Here is a 21,382-nt window from a genome sequence, read left to right as displayed (position 1 = left end):
TCTTTCTGAAGACTACACTGGAAGTAGTCTGAGTGTAAATTTTATATTCTGCGTCTTATGTACAATATCCTTGTCACATCCACAGTTAATATTTGAAATCTTACTCTGTGTTAGTCACAATAATCTCCTGAAACAGGTAGTATTACCTTCACTTATCAAGTAATGAAATAGGCTCCATAGGTTAAGGAATTTTACTCCTGGTCGCTCACTTCTCGGCTGGGAAATAGAACCTAGGTTGTCTCCCCAAAGCTTATCTTCTAAACCATTGCCCTTCACTTCTTTCTTGTGCATGAGTAAGTTAACATTTGCTGATTAGTAGCAGAAAATACAGCTTGTGTACAGTTCTTCTTAAAATCGAGGCTGTATTTTCAATTCTACTATTCATATCAGTAAAAGTGGTAGGAGAAATGCTCATAGACTGTAATTAGTCATCTTGCTGTTATTTTTCAGTAAACTTGGTTTTAGTAAATGGACTTCTGAAATCTGATGAACACATTTGTGGTATACTGCTGAAACTGTGGGAACTTGGAATCAGATTTATTCCTTATCCCGCTGGCATTACGATCTTGGACAAATCAAATATCCTTTCTAAGTCTTCTTTTCCCTAACTTCTTTTATCGTATTATCTTCAATAATGTTCAGTAGCTCTTTGTTGCTACCACAGATGTTTTACTCCTTAATATGGAATTCAGATTTCTATTTCACTCAAGATACATTCATAGGACAATTATTTGTTGAGTGTTTTACACTCAACAAATCCCAGGGGCTCCAGCTTTTAAAGTTTTTTTATGAATTGGTTGCACTCTACTTAGCCTTGTAACCATTATTTGTTTGTATTTTGCAAAATTTTCCCAACTGCCAAACAAAATTTATGTTGCCGTTTTAAGGTAGTGAAGTTCAGCATTGTGTCCATAAATAGTAAGACTTAGCTTGAGTAAAACTGGATCGATTTTTATTAGAGCATAGCATAAATAAGTTACATTATATAAGCTGATGCCTACAAAATGTTTAACATGGTACCCACAACCCTGTGCAAACACAGTCTTACCTGCTTTTTTTGGTTATTGCTACTGCAGGTTGAATATCTCTTAATCTGAAATGCTTGGGCCAGAAGTGTTTTGGATTTCAGACTTTTTTCAGGATTTGGAATATTTGCATATTACTGGTTGAACATGCCAAATATCAAAAGTTTTCAAAATATGAATGCTTCAGTGACCATTTGCTTTGAATGTCATGTCAGTACTCAAAAAGTTCCAGATTCTGGAGCATTTTGGATTTTGGATTTTCGGATTTGGAATGCTCAATCTATATTAATTCGTGTATATTACTTTACAGGAATTTGGCTAAAGTGTCTTATTTTCAAATACAGATGGTTCCAGACTTACTATGATTTGACTTAACAATCAACTTTATGATGGTTTGAAAGTGATCGGCATCCAGGCTGCTCAATGACTTATGATGGAATTATGTCCTGATAAGCCCATCATAAGTGGAAAATACTATAAGTTGAAAACGCACTTACCACGTTTATTTTGAAACAGATTTACTTTCAACTTACAATGGGTTTATCAGGACATAACCTCATAAATCAAGGAGCATCCGTATAACTGAAAGCATAAAATGTTTGCCAGCTGTCAAACTCATTCTTAATTAATGCAGTTTTTTTTCCAGGGTTTTTCCAGTTTGTCTTGCAGGCTGATTAATTCTTTGTTATTGTGTGTATGTGAATTAAGGTGTTTTTGTTTTTTAAGTATTTAATATATTAAATGCTGCTACAAATGTCTAGAAAGGCTGTCCAATGCATTGTAATCTAATTTCTGATTTTGCCTTTTCTCAGCTGGGAGCTGAAAGTGCTGACAGCATTGGTGCCGTGTTAAATAGCAAAGATGAGCAGAGAGAAATTGCTGAAACAAGAGAGACTTGCAGGTCAGTCAAATAATTCTTTTTTTTGTGTGTGAGACAGAGTTTCACTCTGTTACCTAGGCTGGATAGGTTGGAGTGCAGTAGAGTGATCATGGCTCTCTGCAGCCTTGACTTCCTGAGCTCAAGTGGTACGCCTGCCTTGGCCTCCCAATGTGCTGAGATTATAGGTATGAGCCACTGTGCCGAGGCAGGTGGATCATTTGAGCCCAGGAAGTCAGGAGTTCGAGGCCAGTCTGGTTAACATGGTGAAACCCCGTCTCTACTAAAAATACAAAAATTAGCCGAACGTGGTGGCGGGCGCCTGTAATCCCAGCTACTCGGGAGGTTGAGGCAGGAGAATTGCTTAAAACCGGCAAGCGGAGGCTGTAGTGAGCTAAACCAAGATTGTGCCACTGCACTCCAGCCTGGGAGACAAGAGTGAGACTCCATCTCAAAAAGAAAAAAAAACTGTGAAAGAATTACTGTTTTAATAAACAGATACCCCTAGGTAGGTGTGCAGTGTATTGAGAAAAGCATCAAAATAATGATTTTAGACACAATGGTTTTTATTGTCAGTTCATTAATTATGAAATATTTATTTTCTGAGGATAGTAAGTTCCCATTTGTAAAGTACTTAGAAAATGGAATGTTAGACTAAAAATTAGCATATATACTATAAATAAATAAGTATATTTAAGTTTTTTTTTTTTTTTTTTTGGAGACGTAGTCTCTCTCTGTCACCAGGCTTGAGTGCAGTGATGCGATCTTGGCTTACTGCAACCTCTGCCTCCAGGGTTGAAGTGATTCTCTTGCCTCAGCCTCCCAAGTAGCTGGGACTACAGGTGCGCGCCACCACTTCCAGCTAATTTTTGTATTTTTAGTAAACATGGGATTTCATCATGTTGGCCAGGCTGGTCTCGATCTCTTGACTTTGTGATCCGCCTGTCTCGGCCTCCCAAAGTGCTGGGATTGCAGGCATGAGCCACCATGCCCAGCCTAGAAATTTGTATAAAAGGAAATATACTTTACCCTAAAAGTGGTATTTATTTGGTAGTTCAGAAAGCATTTGAAAATTTTTTCGTTATTCTAGTTTTCAATTTGGACATCTGTTTTGCTCAAAACAGATTAAAATAATACATACTATATAAGTTTCTTTTCAATATATCACTTATAGCAGCTTATTTTCTCATTTGGTTGCTTTCTCATGAAAATGAAGCACAGAATTATCAATCAAGTTATCTGACTTTTTGGATGACTTATAAACTGGGTAAATAGATAGTCTTTAATCAGGAAAACTTTGTCTTGTTCTTTTTTATAATCTGTTTATTATTATTATTAATAGATACTTTTATGCATCTTGTATATGTTTGTGAGTAATATTTCTGTTTATTTTTCAGGGCTTCCTATGATACCTCTGCTCCAAATACGAAACGTAAGTATCTGGATGAAGGAGAGACAGATGAAGACAAAATGGAAGAATATAAGGCAAGTAGAGAGTGAAATAAGTTTATGGTCAAAGAAAACATAAATTCAAATGATAGATTTATATTTAGGAAAACAAATTTGATAGAAAGCCTCATTTTAAGATGTGCTAAAATAATTATCAGTGGCGTATGTTATCACTGGTTACATTAAGACCATGGTATCAGTTTTCTTATCTTTTTCTTTTTCTTTTTTTTTTTTGAGATGGAGTCTTGCTCTGTCGCCAGGCCGGAGTGCAATGGCACAATCTTGGCTCACTGCAACCTCTGCCTCCTGGGTTCTAAGGGATTATTCTGCCTCAGCCTCCCAAGTACCTGGGACTACAGGTGTGCACCACCATGCTCAGCTATTTTTTGTATTTTTAGTAGAGATGGGGTTTCACATGTTGACCGGGATGGTCTCGATCTCTTGACCTCATGATCCACCCGCCTTGGCCTCCCAAAGTGCTGGGATTACAGGTGTGAACCACTATGCCCAGCCAATTTTCTTTTCTTAATGCAAGAGTTGTGTGGATTAAATTAGATTATGTATATGAAGCACTTAGCATAATGTCTGGTAAGAACTAGGTAATTATATATATATATATATATATATGTATTTTTTGAGATGGAGTCTCACTCTTGTCGCCCAGGCTGGAGTGCAGTGGCGTGATCTCAGCCCATTGCAACCTCCTCCTCCTGGCCAAGCTATTCTTCTGCCTCAGCCTCTCGAGTAACTGGGACTACAGGCACGCACCGCCACGCCTGGCTAATTTTTGTATTTTTAGTAGAGATGGGGTTTTACCATATTGACCAGGCTTGTCTCGAACTCCTGACCTCATGATCCACCTGCCTTGACTTCCCAAAGTGTTGGGATTGTAGGCGTGAGCCATCGTGCCTGACCAGCACTAGGCAATAATATTCTTAAAGACGACTGAGGATATAAGTGTATCATAAACTTTGGGCCCGGTGTTGTGCCTCACGCTTGTAATCTAAGCACTTTGGGAGGCCAAGACATGCAGATCACACAAGGTTAGGAGTTCAAGACCCTCCTGGCTAATGTGATGAAACCCTGTCTCTACTAAAAATACAAAAAATCAGCTGGGCATGGTGGCACATGCCTGTAATCCCAGCTACTCAGGTGGCTGAGGCAGGAGAACTGCTTGAACCTGGGAGGCAGAGGTTGCAGTGAGCCGAGACCATGCCACTGCACTCCAGCCTGGGCAACAGAGTGACTCTGTCTCAAAAAAAAAGAAAAAAAAAACCACGAAACTTTGAGTAATTGATTGGATCAGATTTTGAGAAGCTGCAGTAGTCTTTTTTGAGGAGGAGTTATTCCATGTTGACAATATTGGATAGTACAATCAAGATATTTTTAGGATTTATGGCCTAGACTACACTGTAGAAATATTTCTGAAAGAGCCTCAAGGGAAACCCAACTTCTAACTTGTAGTTGCAATATTTAGTTGAAATAGTTGAAAGTATTATGGTCCAAAAAACTTTCTTCTGTTTTTTGCAAGTTAATTGTATATAATAGAGATAAGAATGTATAGTTTCAATAAAATCTCTAGAAAGTTCAGTGAAATAATACCTAATCTCGCGAATAATGTCTTATATGTTGCAGTTCTGATAATACATAACTTAAATGCTTGTGATTATTTTAGGTGGAACCATATACAGTTGCTGATATTCTAACCTTTTTGACCTATAAGCATAGCAGTTTCGTATAGTTTAATCTAATGGAAATAAAATTGCAACATTGGTGGTCATATCTTTCATGACTCAAACTAAACTCTAATATTTATAGTATTGTGTATGAGATAAATAGTTTTAGACAAATCAACAAAATAGTAGTTATAGTAATTATTATTTATGATAGGAAATTTTTTTATGAAAAGAATCAACTAGCTAGATCTAATGATGGGAAAAGCAAAGACTTCAATGTTTGACTTCAATGCTAATTTAAAACATTTATTAAATCTTAAGGAAATAAAGTATTTATGTGGAGTTTTAATCAAGATGTGATAATTAGAGAAATAGCCCCTATTTGTAAAACATTTACTTAATCTTATGTTTTTCAAGGATGAACTAGAAATGCAACAGGAAGAAGAAAATTTGCCATATGAAGAAGAGATTTACAAAGATTCTAGTACTTTTCTTAAGGTAAAATAAATAATTTTTGTAACTCATCACATTTAAGCTCTATACCTGAAAAGATTTTAAATACCTATTTGTCTTCAAGATATTTTTTGATTATTTAAGGATCATTGTTATGAAATAAAGATTATTTAAAATTGCTCATGAAATAGTCTTCTGATATTTGGCTAGTGTGAGATAAAGGTATATTAATATCAGTAGCTACTGAAAAGTAATAATTTTAGTTGTATTTTCAAATATTACTATTTTTTAAATCTATCAATTGACTGCATTTTGTATGACCTTGTAGTAGAAAACAAAGTAGAGATAATTCATCTGCCATTACAGTGCATGCTACAAATTTAATTTTGTTTTTTTTTAATTTAGGGAACACAGAGCTTAAATCCCCATAATGATTACTGCCAACATTTTGTAGACACTGGACATAGACCTCAGAATTTCATCAGGGATGTAGGTATGTTAGATTTGTTTGGAATATGCTATTGCTGACTCTCAATTACATGCATGTAATTTATCCAATTTGTGGATATTTCTAACAAAATTATTCTTCCCAGCTTGACATCTTTTTTTTGTTCTCAGTGCTCCTGATATACCTTCTTTTTCTTTTCTTTCTTTCTTTCTTTCTTTCTTTTCTTTTCTTTTCTTTTCTTTCTTTTCTTTCTTTTCTTTCTTTCTTTTCTTTTTTTTTTTGAGACAGAGCCTTGCTCTGTTGCCCAGGCTGGAGTGCAGTGGGGAGATCTTGGCTCACTGTAACCTCTGCCTCCCGGATTCAAGCGATTCTCCTGCCTCAGCCTCTTCAGTAACTGGGATTACAGGCACCTGCCACCACGCCTGGATAATTTTTATATTTTTAGTAGAGACAAGGTTTCACCATGTTGGCCAGGTTGGTCTCAAACACCTGACCTTAGGTGATCTGCCTGCCTCGGCCTCCCAAAGTGCTGAGATTACAGGCGTAAGCTATTGCGCCGGGCCCGGTATACCTTCTTTTTCTGTCAATCAATATTACTATTTTTTTGTTTGTTTCTTTTTGGCTCCAGTTTGGTACTATGCCTATTCTTGCATTTTAGACAGATTTATTGAGATAATACTTATATACTGTACAATTCACTCAAAGAGTATAATTCAGTGTTTTTCTTTAATGTATCCACAGGGTTGCGCAACTATTACCACAATCTATATTAGAACATTTGCATCTCCCCTAAGGAAGCCCTGTACCCATTAGCAGTCAGTCCCCATTTCCTCTTTCTCATCTACCCCTTCTCAGCCTTAAGTATCTACTGATCTACTTTATATTTCTATACATTTACCTATTTTGGACATTTCATATAAATGAAATTATACAATGTGTGGTGGTTTGTCATGGCTTCTTTCACTTAGCCTATTTTTAAGGGTCATTGATGTTGAAGCATGTGCCTGTACTTCATGTTTTTAAATTGCCAAGTAATATGCCATTATATATGTTTACCTTTCTAACAACTACTCAAGTGTTTTTCCAAGCAGCTGCACCATTTTACATTTTTACTAACGATGTATGATGGTTCCAGTTTCTTCACATCTTGGGCACTTATTATTATCTGTTTTTTATGGTAGCCATCCTAGTAAGTGTGAAGTGGTATTTTATTGTAGTTTTGATTTGCATTTGCCTAGTGGCTAATGATACTGAGCATCTTTTTATATGCTTATTGGCCATTTAAATATCTTTTTTAGAGAGATATCGTAATACTTTGTGTATTTTTAAATTGTTTCACTGTCTTTTTACTATTGAATAACAACAGTCTTAAATATTCTCTTTGTGTGTGGGTGTGGGTGTGTATTTTTTACATATTCTGAGTACAAGTCTCTTACCTGATGAATAATTTGCAAATATTTTCTCGCATTCTGTGGGTCACTTTCTTGATAGTATATTTTGTAGGACAAACATTCTATTTTTGATATAATCAAATTTAGTTTTTCCTTTGTTACTTGTAAGCAACATTACTCTTGAAGTAGAGAAACCAATTTTAATGTTTTTTTGTAAGCAAAATGTAGATGTAGCATAAAAATTTGTGGTTAAATTGTATAACCAGATTTAGATATAAACTGCTGTGCTCTTAGGATACCTGCCTCCCCAAGGCAAAGAAAACATACTTAGAAAACTATTACAGATTGAGGAAAAGTTGTACCTTCTGTTTTGTAGATGATTAGAAGCTGACTCTGCTGTCTTGAAACTTGACTATAATAAAATCTTCAAATTCATTTTATTTGAAATGTGATCTGCCACCACTGATTGAGGAAGCTTTATAAACTGTTTTTCTTTTTTTCTTTGATGTTAAAGTTACTAATATTTGTATTTTTGGTTTTTAAATTAGGAAGTTCATATAATTTATTGTTGTTATAAATATGCTTCCTGTTTGGGAAGAAACACTTCTTTTCTTTGCTTTTGAATAACTATCCAAGAAATTAAGTACAAATCTTAATCAGGTTCTTTAGGAGAAGGTTTTTTTTGTTGTTTTTTTTTTTAGCTAAGAGGAAGGGGGAAAAAATCACACAAGAAAGGTAATTTATTTTGTTTTTTTTTCCCCTGAGTGTTAAACTGGATGCTAGGGGTGATTGTTTAACTTAATAAATATGTGATATTAAGTGGCTTATTGACTTGGGCTGGGTTTTAAGAACATCTGGATTTTTACTTGCATGTCATTAGTTATGAAATCTGCATACATATTGTTTAAAATTATTAGAAATTAAGCTTTCTTAAGAGATATGAGTCAAGTGGTGTATGTATTGTTTTGTTTTCTTGAAAGGGCTCATAACTTTTGAATTACTGATATTAACTTCAGTTGAGTTGAATTTAGATTTTACTATTTTTTCTGCTCAGGTTTAGCTGACAGATTTGAAGAATATCCTAAACTGAGGGAGCTCATCAGGCTAAAGGATGAGTTAATAGCTAAATCTAACACTCCTCCTATGTAAGTGTTTTTATTCAATTACTGTTTATTCCCAACTCAGGCTTAAAATATCAATTTGTTTATCCTGTAACCTTTTTTCTTTTTCCTAAATTCAGCACTCATGTTAACATGCTTTATTACTCTGTTTCTTCTCTCTGCTTTTTTGTTTTTTAAAGACTGGGTCTCATTATGTTGCCCAGGCTTGTGTCCATCTCCTGGGCTCAAGCAATCCTTCCACCTCGGCTGGACTACAGGCATTTCACTCCTGGCTCTATATTTCTTTTTTGAGATGGATTCTCGCTCTGTTGCCCAGACTGCGGTGTGGAGAGCAGTCGCGTGATCTCGGCTCACTGTAACCTCCGCCTCCTGGGTTCAAGCGATTCTCATGCCTCAGCATTCTGAAGAGCTGGGATTACAGGCATGTACCACCATGCCTGGCTAATTTTTGGCACACACCACCATGCCTGGCTAATTTTTGTATTTTTGGTAGAGACGGGGTTTCACCATGTTGCCCAGGCTGGTCTCAAACTCCTGACCTCGGGTGATTTGCCCCCCTCAGCCTCAAAGTGCTGGGATTACAGGCATGAGCCACCTCACTGAGCCCTATTTCTTCATTATAGCAAAAATGTTGATTTGAAACTCTGGTGCTGACTTCACAGTGGCCTCTCAGGTTTTTTTTCAGCTTTTCAGATAATTTGCTTAAAGTGCCTCTAAATATTTTTTCTTCTTAAAAGTCATCCAAGCCGGGCACGGTGGCTCGCCTCTAATCCCAGCACTTTGGGAGGCTGAGGCAGGTGGATCACCTGAGGTCACGAGTTTGAGACCAGCCTGGCCAACATGCTGAAACCTCATCTCTACTAAAAATGCAAAAATTAGCCGGGCATGGTGGCACGTGCTTGTAATCCCAGCTACTCAGGAGGCTGAGGCAGGAGAATCATTTGAACCTGGGAAGCAGAGGTTGCAGTGAGCTGAGATCGCTTGATTGCACTTTAGCCTGGTTGACAGAATGAGACTCCATATTCTTGATAACTTACTTAAAATGCCTTTAAATGATATCTTGTCAAGTAATTTGTTTGTTAACGGAAGCTTAGAAAATGTAGATTCAGGATAAGAAGAAAACAAATACTAATAACAGCTTAGCATTCTGAGATACTATTCTTAACAATTTGGAATATGATAATTCTTTTTAACCTTGCTGAACCAGAATAATATTTTCCTCAGAAATGTTTATGAGATCTTTGCAATTGGAGAATTTAGCTTTAAATGTTTTATACATTTAACGATATGATGAAATGTGTTTTGGGCTGGGTGCGGTGGCTCATACCTGTAATCCCAGCACTTTGGGAGGCCGAGGTGGGCGGATCACGAGAGCAAGAGATCGAGACTGTCCTGGCCAACATAGTGAAACCCTATCTCTACTAAAAATATGAAAATTAGCTGGGTGTGGTAGCACATGCCTGTAGGGAGGCAGAGCTTGCAGTGAGCCGAGATTGTGCCACTGCACTCCAGCCTGGTGACAGAGTGAGACACTTTCTCAAAAAAAAAAAAAAAAAAAAGTATTCTGTAAGTCATTAGAAGCACCACAGAATGTCTTAGTATGTGGAGAGGAAGTCTAAGTATACTCTAATATTCGTCGTATTTTAAAATACACCTTTACTCGCTTGCTTATTTATTTATTTATTTACATAGAGACAGGGTCTCACTGTGTTGCCCAGGCTGGTCTCAAATTCCTGGGGTCAATCAATCCTCCCACCTTGGCCTCCCAAAGTATTATAGGCATGAGCCACCATGCGTGGCCTAAAATATACCTTTAATGAGATGTTGAGGTGGGAATATCACTTGAGCCCAAGAGTTTGAGGTTGCAGTACTCTTATGATCAGGCCTGTGAATAGCCACTGCATTCATCCTGAGCAATATAGTGAGACCTTGTCTCAAAAAAAAAAAAAAAAAACAAAAAAAACCACGAAAACCCATTTACATTTAAAGCATTTTAAATTTAAAATATTTTCATGCTATGTGAAAATATCTTTTCAATAAAGGCCAGTACTAACTTATATTAGGTAGCATGAAAAGACTCTTAATAGAAACATTTTTATTAATGACAAAACTAATAAAAGAAAATTATATGAAAACTGTGTTTTAGGGGGAAGCATGTAAAGCTTACAGAGAAATGGATTTTCTAACTAACTAAACAATTGAGAATAAAAATGAAAAATTCAGATGAGAATGGAAAGGGGTTCAGAGACACATCTGAGTATGGATTTTTAATATTGAGAGAAGAATATATTCTGGGTGTACATGGGGAATAATAGGACTTTTACTATGTAGTTTAATTATGTTCATGACTTAAGAAAGATCACTGGTAGATGGTTTAAGTCTATACTGAAGAAAAAAAGACTCTCAATAAAAAGGCCTTTAATAATTAACTTACTGATTACTTTGTAAATAGTGTTTAGTAATAATGTTTAGTGATATCTAAGACTTTTCTTTCATTACCATCTGTTAAGGTACTTCAAAATCTTATTTAAAAAGCTTTTTTTAAAAAATCTCATTTTTTATGATTTAATCAAATAGGTACTTACAAGCTGATATAGAAGCCTTTGACATCAGAGAACTAACACCCAAATTTGATGTGATTCTTCTGGAACCCCCTTTAGAAGAATATTACAGAGAAACTGGCATCACTGCTAATGAAAAGTGCTGGACTTGGGATGATGTATGATGAAACTTTCTACGTTGTAATGAATTATTTATTTTCAAATGAATATGTTTATTTGGTCAGAAAGTGAGATAATAAATATCATCCCTACTTTTGTACGGATTATAAATACAGATTTATAGTGTAAATTATAGCTGAAGGTCCAAGGTACATTGACCAATATTACATTATCTTTAATTTGATTCTTCTTCTCAAGGCAAAAATTGAACATTGAGCAGATAATAAGCAAATAGGCTGTAGAAGACTTACAATTTTGGTCTTAGAGTCCTTGGCTCTTTAAACCATTTACAGTGTAGTAAAGTATGGATAAATAGCCTTTATGGACACATAATCACAATTTTGTTGATTAAATGATGGAGTCCTGCATAAGATGACATGAGAACAACTGACCAAGCCTAGGTAGATGGGACATATGAACACAGAGGAGGTGGCACCTGAACAATATAAATAGATTAGTTGGAATTAGTCAAGAAAGATGTGGGACGGGGCTGACAAGCACAAGGAACAACAAGAACAGAAGGGATGGAGGCAAATGACTATCTGGTTGTGGGGTGGAGGTCCTGTATGTACATTGGTATTGTTGGAACACAGATTGGGACTATCTTGAGGTGATAGTGTCAGGAGTTTGGACTTTTATTCTGAAGACATTAATAAGTCTTTGAAGAGTTTTAACCAGTTTTGTAAAAAGGTCAGATTGGTGTTTGGAAGATGGGGTAGAGTCTGGGAAAGAATTCTGGAAAAATGGCTGGGCATGGTAGCTCATGCCTGTAATCCCAGCACTTTGGGAGGCGAGGCGGGTGGATCACGAGGTCTGGAGTTTGAGAGCAGCCTGATCAACATGGTGAAACCCCAGCTCTACTAAAAATATAAAAATTAGGTGGGCGTGGTGGCACGCACCTATTATCCCAGCTACTTCGGAGGCTGAGGCAGGAGAATCGCTTGAACCCGGGAGGCAGAGGTTGCAGTGAGTTGAGATTGCGCCATTGTACTTCAGCCTGGGCGACAGAGCAAGACTCTGTCTCAAAAAACAGAAAGAATTCTGGAAAAAGGAGAATAATTAGAAGACTCTTTCTTAGAGTAATGTAATGCTGAGATGAAGGGACCCTCAATTAGGGTAATAGTAGGCATGGAAAGAAGGTGATAACTTCAGTAATGTTTAGGAGGTAGATTTGGTAAGATTGAGTGATTGGGATGAGGGGAAGAGTTAAGGATAACTCATGGTCTCTATCTTGGGATAGGTGGATTAAATTGTCACCAACTGAGAGTGAGTTTCAGAAGACAAGCGGGATTAGAGAGGTTAAATAATATTGAATAAGTTGATTTCTAGGTATATGTGAGACATTCAAATGGAAGAGGTCATAGGAATAGAATATGAAACTCTAAGGACAGGCAGATCTGGTTTCAAAATACATATTTTAGAGGATTATCACATAAAATCCATGCAAATAGATGAATTTATCCTGGGATTGTGTCTCAGTATAAAAATGTGGACTGACGATAAAACCTGGGAAAACATTTACAATTAAATACTACGTATAAAATAAATTTAAAAACGAGTTGTTCAGTGATGAATGAAGAGAACCAGGAGAGTATGAATGTAATGGAAACCAAGGGAACAGTGAGTTTCAAGGAGAGTGTAACCAGGAGCGTCCTGCGCTTCTAGAAAAGATGTGGGGCAAAGAAGGGACTGAAACTGGAAGACATGTTTCTTAGAAAACAGATGGGAATCCTTGCATGTCCCTTTCTGAGTTAATGGTGGTTACTACTCTTAATCATATCTATTTTTCCAAGATTTACCTCTAATTCTTCCTCTTCCTTGAAGCTTTTCCTATTAGCTTTAATATTCCTAGCACTTTTATTTACATTTATGTGGCTCCTATAATGTAAAAGTTTTTCCCCTTCCCTGTTTAAAGTGTTATCTGTATTTATTGTTGAAAAATCAGAAAAGTGCACAGAATGTAGTATTTCTAAGACGTAAGATTAAAGAGTTAATGCTCTTGATATTTATTGCAGATAAGTTTTCCAGATAGGTATAAATTTACATTCCTTTCAGTAGTGTTTAAGAATGTCTAGTTAAGCATATCTTCATTAAAGTTGAATATTAATATTAAAAACCATTTTTTGTCAGTTTGATCAAAAGAAAAAATTTAAGCAATCTGATTATGTCCTTTATTAATAATTAGGCAGAACTTTGTTTTCTCTAACCAATCCGTGAGGTTTCAGCAGTGAGGTACAAGAGCTTCAATTATATATAATAAACTAATACAGTTTTTAAAATAAAGAAATTCTATTTCATATGCAGATTCTTGATTTCAGTTTAATTTCACTGTACTTCAGTTCTGGCTGGCATACTGAAAAATTTTGTCTGGCCCCAGAGCCCTAAGCTCTTAACTTTTATGAGATATTATCCTAAAGAAAGTGCCAGTGGTTAATGTAATAACAAAATGTAAATAAGAAAAGTGTTTGGGTTTCACAGGTATTCTTTTTCATGGTGGAGAGTCAGTAGTGGTCATTGTGTTTTACTTAAGAACACAAGAATTTAATGAAAGTACCAACACTTAACTTTTAGAATTAGTGTCAAAAGAGAATTTTTTTTTTTTTTTTTAGCATTTCAGACTTTAAGTAGTAATTGTAGGAAAATATGTGTATTGATTTATTGAGAAGTTCTTCTGTAGATACTAGATATCACAGTCCTCCCGAAACATTTATTGCTATATTTTATTTTTATTTTGTCCCTAACTCTGGGCTCACTTAAGTGCTTCATTCTTTTTCAGTAAATGATAAAACATTGCTGGAGAATCTCTCTCAAGCTTTATCTTAAAAAATTCCATAATCCTATAGCTATTGTTTCCTATAAGCTCTTTCCATATAAAAGCAAGTGTATATATGTATATGTGAGCACATGTGTGTATGTTGTTTGTATATAAAGTAACAAAACAATAGAACAAGTAATTTTAAGGATAATGTTTATTTTCTATTATAGTTCCTAATGGAAACTAATATACTTAAAGAACACATCTATCCTAATCTTTTTTTTTTTTTTTTTTTTTTTTTTTTTTTGAGATGGAGTCTGGCTCTGTCGCCCGGGCTGGAGTGCAGTGGCCGGATCTCAGCTCACTGCAAGCTCCGCCCCCCGGGTTTACGCCATTTTCCTGCCTCAGCCTCCCGAGTAGCTGGGACTACAGGCGCCCGCCGCCTCGCCCGGCTAGTTTTTTGTATTTTTTAGTAGAGACGGGGTTTCACCGTGTTCACCAGGATGGTCTCGATCTCCTGACCTAGTGATCCGCCCGTCTCGGCCTCCCAAAGTGCTGGGATTACAGGCTTGAGCCACCGCGCCCGTTGTTCTTTTGGATTTAGGATGAATGGGAAACAAAATACTTTTATGCAATATTGTTTTGATTTCTTACAGATTATGAAGTTAGAAATTGATGAGATTGCAGCACCTCGATCATTTATTTTTCTCTGGTGTGGTTCTGGGGAGGGGCTGGACCTTGGAAGAGTGGTAAGATGGTGCTTTTATAAAGTGGATTTTTAAATTAATAAGAAAAAAAAATACAACAGTATGTTGCATAGGATGTTTGAAAGTGGATGTTATTTTGTCCTTTGTTTCTTAAATAATTCTAAAATATTGAGAAAAAAAATTTCCAGAAAAGAACGTAAGAAAGGCAATACTTGTAAGTTAGTTAACCAGCACTAGGGATAAATGTGTAGCTCTTTCAAAAGACGCTTCATTACAAGTACAGGAAGAGAACAGCTTAAAGATTTGAAGCTCCAAATTATACCTCAAAAATGAGCTGCTTGGTGTCATTTACAATTCTTTATGAGTAGCTAAAAAGTATTCTATGAGTAGCTGAAAGTATTCAGGAGCATTGGCTCCTGAAATCCAAATGGAAGTCAAATAAAATTGGAAAAGTAACACAGCATATGGAAGACATGAATGAATGAGAAAGAAGTTATAATACCTGAACTTATTTTAAGTATCTAATATTTAATTGAATTTCAGAGTTTTTTTATTTTATTTTTGTATTGGAGGTTTTTTTTTTTTCTTTTTTCTTTTTTTTGGGACAAGGTACCAACTCTGTTGCCCAGGCTAGAGTGTGGTGGCACAGTCATGGCTTACTGCAGCCTCGACCTCCTGAACTCAAGCAGTTTTCCCACCTCAGCCTCCTGATAGCTGGGACCACAGGCACAACACTACCCCTGGCTAATTTTTTTAGTATTTGCAGAGATTAGGTCTTTTTATGTTGCCCAGGCTGGCCTCAAACTCCTGGGCTCAAGGGATCCTCCCACCTCAGCCTCCCAAAGTGTTGGGATTACAGGCATGAGCTACCATTCCTGGGCCTGATTGGCCCTGGCCAAAAGGAACAAAATAATATATATGCTGTTTTAAACAAGAATAACAACAGTATTATGACTAGGTATCAGGAGTCTTAATTTTGCTCTCAATTCGTCTGCTATGTAACAGTAAGACTTTGGGCAAAAAGATACTCTTGAGGGTCTCAGTTTCGTCACATTTTATTGGTTGACACTTTTCATTTTTATGACATATTACTTACTATACACCAAACTATCTCATTTAATCATTCCAATTTGGGGAGGTATCCATTTGACAGTTGAAAAATTTAAGTAGGATTATATGAGATAACAAGTATGATTATATGGAAATAAGATTGTGCCCAAATTCTGAAATTCTACAATTACTTTATATGCTTTATATAAATAGTAAGGCTGTTGGGTAACATCACTGCTTCTATTATTTATTAACTCCAAGGTAGACTATAACTGTATTTCAGTTGAATATCTCCATTTTTTTTTTGGTGGTGGCTCTTCAAGATGCTATAGAAAAGTAAGAGTGAAACATATGTTTTTATAGGCATATTGGTATTTACTTTAACTTTAATATCTGACTTTGATCTTTCCTCTCATCTCTCATTCCCCAAATTAGATTGAAAATGATTAGGAGATTTTTATCTTTTTTTTTTTTCTTTTGAGACAGAGCCTTGCTTTGTCACCCATGCTGGAATGCAGTTGTGCTATCTTGGCTCACTGTAAAGCCCTGCCTCCCAATTGAAGCGATTCTCCTGCTTCAGCCTCCTGAGTAGCCATCCAGGAGGTTTTTATCTTATTTGCTTATGCAGCAGTTTATCATACTGGTGAGAGTTTGGCGAAAAATGATTTAAGATTTAGAAAAATAATTCAGCATGAGAAATACTCATGAGCTTTTGATAAATTAGTGCATTAGGGCATGTAGAATTTAGGTCAGAGTGATGTTAATGACACGGTGCAAAATAAATATTTAGTAACAGGAACAAATATTGATCTTGATTTCGGAGATTTTAAAATAAAACTCGGCTGGGTGCAGTGGCTCATATCTGTCATCCCAGCACTTTGAGAGACAGAGGCGGGCAGATCACTTGAGGCCAAGAGTTCAAGACCAGCCTCGCCAACATGGTGAAACCCCATCTCTACTAAAAATACAAAAATTAGCATGGCATGGTGGCACGTGCTTGTGGTCCCAGCCAGTTGGGAAGCTGAGGCATGAGAATCACTTGAACCTGGGAAGCGGAGGTTGCAGTGAGTGAAGATTACACTCCTGAACTCCCGCCTGGGTGAGACTCCGTCTCTAAATAAATAAATAAATAAATTAAATAAAATAAAATTCTAAGTTTCATTTTGAGGTGTTATCTTACATTACCCAATAAGCATTCCTGAAAAGTGTATGTTTTATACTCTACTATATCTTTTTTTTTTTTTTGGTTCAGGGGGAACTCTCAACAGGATTTCCTGTGGTGGAAAGGAAGCTTGTTGGAAAGTTTTTTGTTTTTTGTTTTTTTTTAATTATACTTTAAGTTCTGGGATACATGTGCAGACCATGCAGGTTTGTTACGTAGGTATACACGTGCCATGGTGGTTTGCTGCACCCATCAACCTGTAATCTACATTAGGTATTTCTCCTAATGCTATCCCTCCCCTAGTCCCCAACCCCCCTCTACTATATCTTTATATGTACTTGATCATCATACCAGCAATACTGTACTTATTTATTTATTTTTCCTTCCTTTATTCTTAAGTTGATGGGGATAGGGACTGTGTCTTATTCATGTTTTTATTCCCAGCAGCTACGCAGCACTAGCATATGGTAGACTTTCAGATGTCACTGTGAGCAATCATTTAGCTGGTATTTGTTTTATGTTAATGTGTAACAGCTTCTAGGTCATTAAGGTTCACATCTCTATTTTCTAGGTTATGTAGAGATGAAAGTACCATTTTACCCAACAAAGAGATACATGTAGCAATTTTAAGTTTGAACATTTTTACAGTTGTATGAAATATAGAAATAAGGTTTTATAAGACTCTCATTTGAAGTTAGCATTTAGAAGATTTTCAACAGTGTACAGCTTTGTCAGAGAATAGAATATTGAGGTGGTGGAAATCAAATTGTGTTTTGGATTATTTTGTGATTACAGAAGGTCTGAGCGCTTAAAATTTAAAACCCCATGTCCATTGATGACACTAGAATATAGAATTGGGAGATGATGTAATCCTTTCTATGTTTTGATAGTCAACTATATATGTGACGTTGATATCCAGAAGGTATATATGTATTCCGTATTATGGCTATATATTTAAAGACTGGCATTTCTTTTTATATTCTACACTGAAAAAAAATTACCTTGAAACCTTGGAATATAGTGTCTGAAGCCTCTAGAAAGTTGTTTTTTAAAGCTAGTTGGTTATTGTAAGTATTGTTTATTTCTTTAAGTTAAGGATTTCTGTTTAAAATTCTTTTGTTTCTAGTGTTTACGAAAATGGGGCTACAGAAGATGTGAAGATATTTGTTGGATTAAAACCAATAAAAACAATCCTGGGAAGACTAAGACTTTAGATCCAAAGGCTGTCTTTCAGAGAACAAAGGTATTGCCTTTACTGATTTGTTTTTTTAAATTTTCATGGTTTTCTCTCAAGCTTTTCCAAATCACTATATACTGTTTAATTAACTTTAGTAAAAAGGTCCTTTTCTTAGACTGGTGAAGATAGCATTGAGCATTACAGGAATACATCCAAATTTGTTTTAAAATGTTTTATTCATTGTCTTAGATAACCCCACCATGCTAAAAAGGGGAGTATATATTCCTCTATGTCCTAAATGCCATATTTCTATTAGATAAAGGCTTTTGATCACACTGACCTGTGGAATTTTTCTAGGCTCAGAAAGAAGAGAGAGCCGCAAAACTCTAGCTGGCCAGCTTAGAGACATATTTCTCTCTTCTTTCCTTCTTTTTCCTTTACAAGAACCTCTGAGAACTTCTGTTTCTTGTGACTCTGAGTTGCTAGTATCAGGTTTTAACAGGTTTTGTTCTTTACTTTTTAGGGAGCCACTGGTGGGAGGGTCTTTCTTATTAAGTCTTTTTTGGACTGGAATCATGCCTAGGTAATGAAGCCTCCGTAAAAATTCCAAGACAGGGGTTGGAGAGCTTCTGGGTTGGTGAACCTGTGGAGTTTCTGGGACTGTGGTCCACTTGGAGAGGGCACAGCAGCTCCATGCCCCATGCCCCATACTTTTCATTATATATCTCTTCCATCTGGCTGTTTTGAGTTGTATCCTTTTATAATAAATAGATCATAGTAAGTAAAGAGCTTTCCTGAATTCCTTGAGCTGTTCTAGCAAATGATCTAACTTGAGGAAGAGGTCGTGGGAACCTCTGATTTATAACCAGTTGGTCAGAAGCACAGGTGACAATCTGGACTTGTGATTGGTATCTGAAGGTGGTGCAATCATGTGGTTCTCAGCCCTTGACCTGTGGGGTCTGCACTAACTAGGTAGATAGTGTCAGAATTGAATTGAATGTGTTGATGAAGAAATGAAGAATTGCTTGGTATGGGAAAAATCCACACATCTGGGATCAGAAATGAAGTATTCTGAAAATACTGAGTGTTGTAAGTGAGAGTGTAGAAAAGAGTTTTTCTTATTTACATGGCAGTCTTTCCTCATCCAGAGATCCAGGTTTTCCTGTTGTTTTGTTGCCCATAGAACTGTATCTCACCAGAAATGGTGGCTCACTTCTATAATCCCTGCACTTTGGGAGGCCGAGGTAGGTAGATCACCTGAGCCCAGGAATTTGAGACCAGCCTGAGCAACATGGCGAGACCCTGTCTTTACAAAAAATTTAAAAATTAGCCAGGTGTGGTGGTGTGTTCCTGTGGTCCCAGCTACTTGGGAGGCTGAGGCAGGGGGATCACTTGAGCCCAGTAGATCAAGGCTGCAGTGAGCTGAGATCGTGCCACTGTACTCCAGCCTGGGTGACAGAGTGAGACCTAGTCTCAAAAAAAAGAGAAATAACTGTATCCCAAAGATTTGGAGAAATGAGGATTGTTTTAGAATTGAGGACGTCAATGTAAAAGGTTTTGGAATGACTGTTGATTAAAAGAGATTAATTGGTCTGCTCTTGTTATTTAGGAACACTGCCTCATGGGGATCAAAGGAACTGTGAAGCGTAGCACAGATGGGGACTTCATTCATGCTAATGTTGACATTGACTTAATTATCACAGAAGAACCTGAAATTGGCAATATAGAAAAACCTGTAGAAATTTTTCATATAATTGAGCATTTTTGTCTTGGTAGAAGACGCCTTCATCTATTTGGAAGAGATAGTACAATTCGACCAGGTAGGACCTCAGTTAAAACAACAACAACTTTATGATTCTTTGGGTTATGCATGTCAAGAAATAGGACACGGTGCTGTGTGAAATAAAGTTCTTATGCATTTGATTCCTTTTCTTGCTGTACTCAAATATGAACAGTTTCAGGTCCATAGCAAAATTGAGAGGAAGACACAGAGACTTTCCACATACCTTCTGCCCCACACATGCATAACCTTTCCAATTATCAATATCTCCCACCAGAGTGGTACATTTGTTACAAATGATGAACCTACATTGACACGTCATAATCACTCAAAGTCCACGGTTTACATTAGGATTCACTCTTGGTGTAGTAATTCTGTGAGTTTGGACAAATGTATAATGACATCTATCCACCATTATAGGATCATACTCAATAGTTTCACTGCCCTAAAAATCCTCCATGCTCCACTTATTCATCCCTACCCACAACCCTTGACAACCACTTATCTTTTTACTGTCTCCATAATTTGCCTTTGTCAGAATGTTATATAGTTGGAATTGTATAGTACGTGGCTTTTTTAGATTGGCTTCTTTCATTTGGTAATTGGCATTTAAGATTTCTCCATTCCTTTTCATGGTTTGATAGGTCATTTCTTTTTAGTGCTGAATAATATTCCATTGGATGTACCACAGTTTATGTATCCATTTACCTACTGAAGGACATCTTCCAAGTTTTGGCAGTTATGAATAAGCTACAGTGGAAATCTGTGTACAGGTTTTTGTGTGGTCATAAGTTTTCAGCTCCTTTGGGTAAATGCCAGGGAGCACAAATGCTGGATTGCATGGTAAGAATGTGTTTAATTTTGTAAGTAACTGCCACGACTGTCTTCTGAAGTGCCTGTACCTTTTTGCATTTCCACCGGCAGTGAGAGTTCCTGTTGCTCCACATCCTCACCAGCATTTGGTGTTGTCAGTGTTCAGGATTTTGGCAATTTTAGTGTGTGTGTAGTAGTATCACATTGTTGTTTTAATTTGCATTTTTCTGATGGCGTATGATGTAGAACATCTTTTCATATGCTTATTTGCTATCTGTATGCCTTATTTGGTGAGATGTCTTTTAAGGTCTTTGGCCCGTTTTTTATTTGGCTGTTTGTTTTCTTATTGTTGACATTTGAGAGTTACTTGTATATTTTGCAGAATAGTACTTTATCAGATTTGTTTTTGCAAATATTTTCTCTTATTCGGTGACTGTCTTCTCATTGCCTTGTTACATGTTTATTTTTATTTAATTAATTTCTGCTTTTTTATTTTCTTTCTACTTTCTTTGGATTTACTTGGTGTCTTTCTATCTGAAGTATTTTTAGATTGATATTCAGGTTAGGGGGGTAAGGTTTAATTTTGTACTTGTAAACTACTAGTATAAAAAGAAAGAAATTGAATAGGCAAGAGTTTCAAGAAAGAAACTCTTGCAAAAATTTAGTATTAGCTACATTAAAATAATGAAGAACAATCTGATTGATCGAAGTATAGGTGTTTGGGAGTTAGCCATATAAATAATAGTATGTGCAATTGAGAGTCTGTTCAAGAGACCTT

The 21,382-nt window shown here is 36.3% G+C and overlaps 1 protein-coding gene across 1 annotated transcript in view; it reads left to right on the top strand.

Moving 5' to 3' along the window:
- LOC105486190 (methyltransferase 14, N6-adenosine-methyltransferase non-catalytic subunit) overlaps positions 1-21,382 on the top strand; it is a 33,942-nt gene that overhangs the window by 567 nt on the left and 11,993 nt on the right. Inside the window, exons 2-10 of the mRNA XM_011748914.3 lie at positions 1,838-1,926; positions 3,300-3,387; positions 5,445-5,525; positions 5,886-5,973; positions 8,374-8,464; positions 11,018-11,159; positions 14,572-14,664; positions 17,961-18,077; positions 19,621-19,831. Of these exons, the coding sequence (XP_011747216.1) occupies positions 1,838-1,926; positions 3,300-3,387; positions 5,445-5,525; positions 5,886-5,973; positions 8,374-8,464; positions 11,018-11,159; positions 14,572-14,664; positions 17,961-18,077; positions 19,621-19,831 (1,000 nt within the window). The remainder of the gene's footprint in view (positions 1-1,837; positions 1,927-3,299; positions 3,388-5,444; positions 5,526-5,885; positions 5,974-8,373; positions 8,465-11,017; positions 11,160-14,571; positions 14,665-17,960; positions 18,078-19,620; positions 19,832-21,382) is intronic.

The sequence above is a fragment of the Macaca nemestrina genome, chromosome 3 (assembly GCF_043159975.1).
Source record: "Macaca nemestrina isolate mMacNem1 chromosome 3, mMacNem.hap1, whole genome shotgun sequence".
Classification (NCBI taxonomy): Eukaryota; Metazoa; Chordata; class Mammalia; order Primates; family Cercopithecidae; genus Macaca; species Macaca nemestrina.
This window is presented reverse-complemented; position numbering and strand designations above follow the sequence as displayed.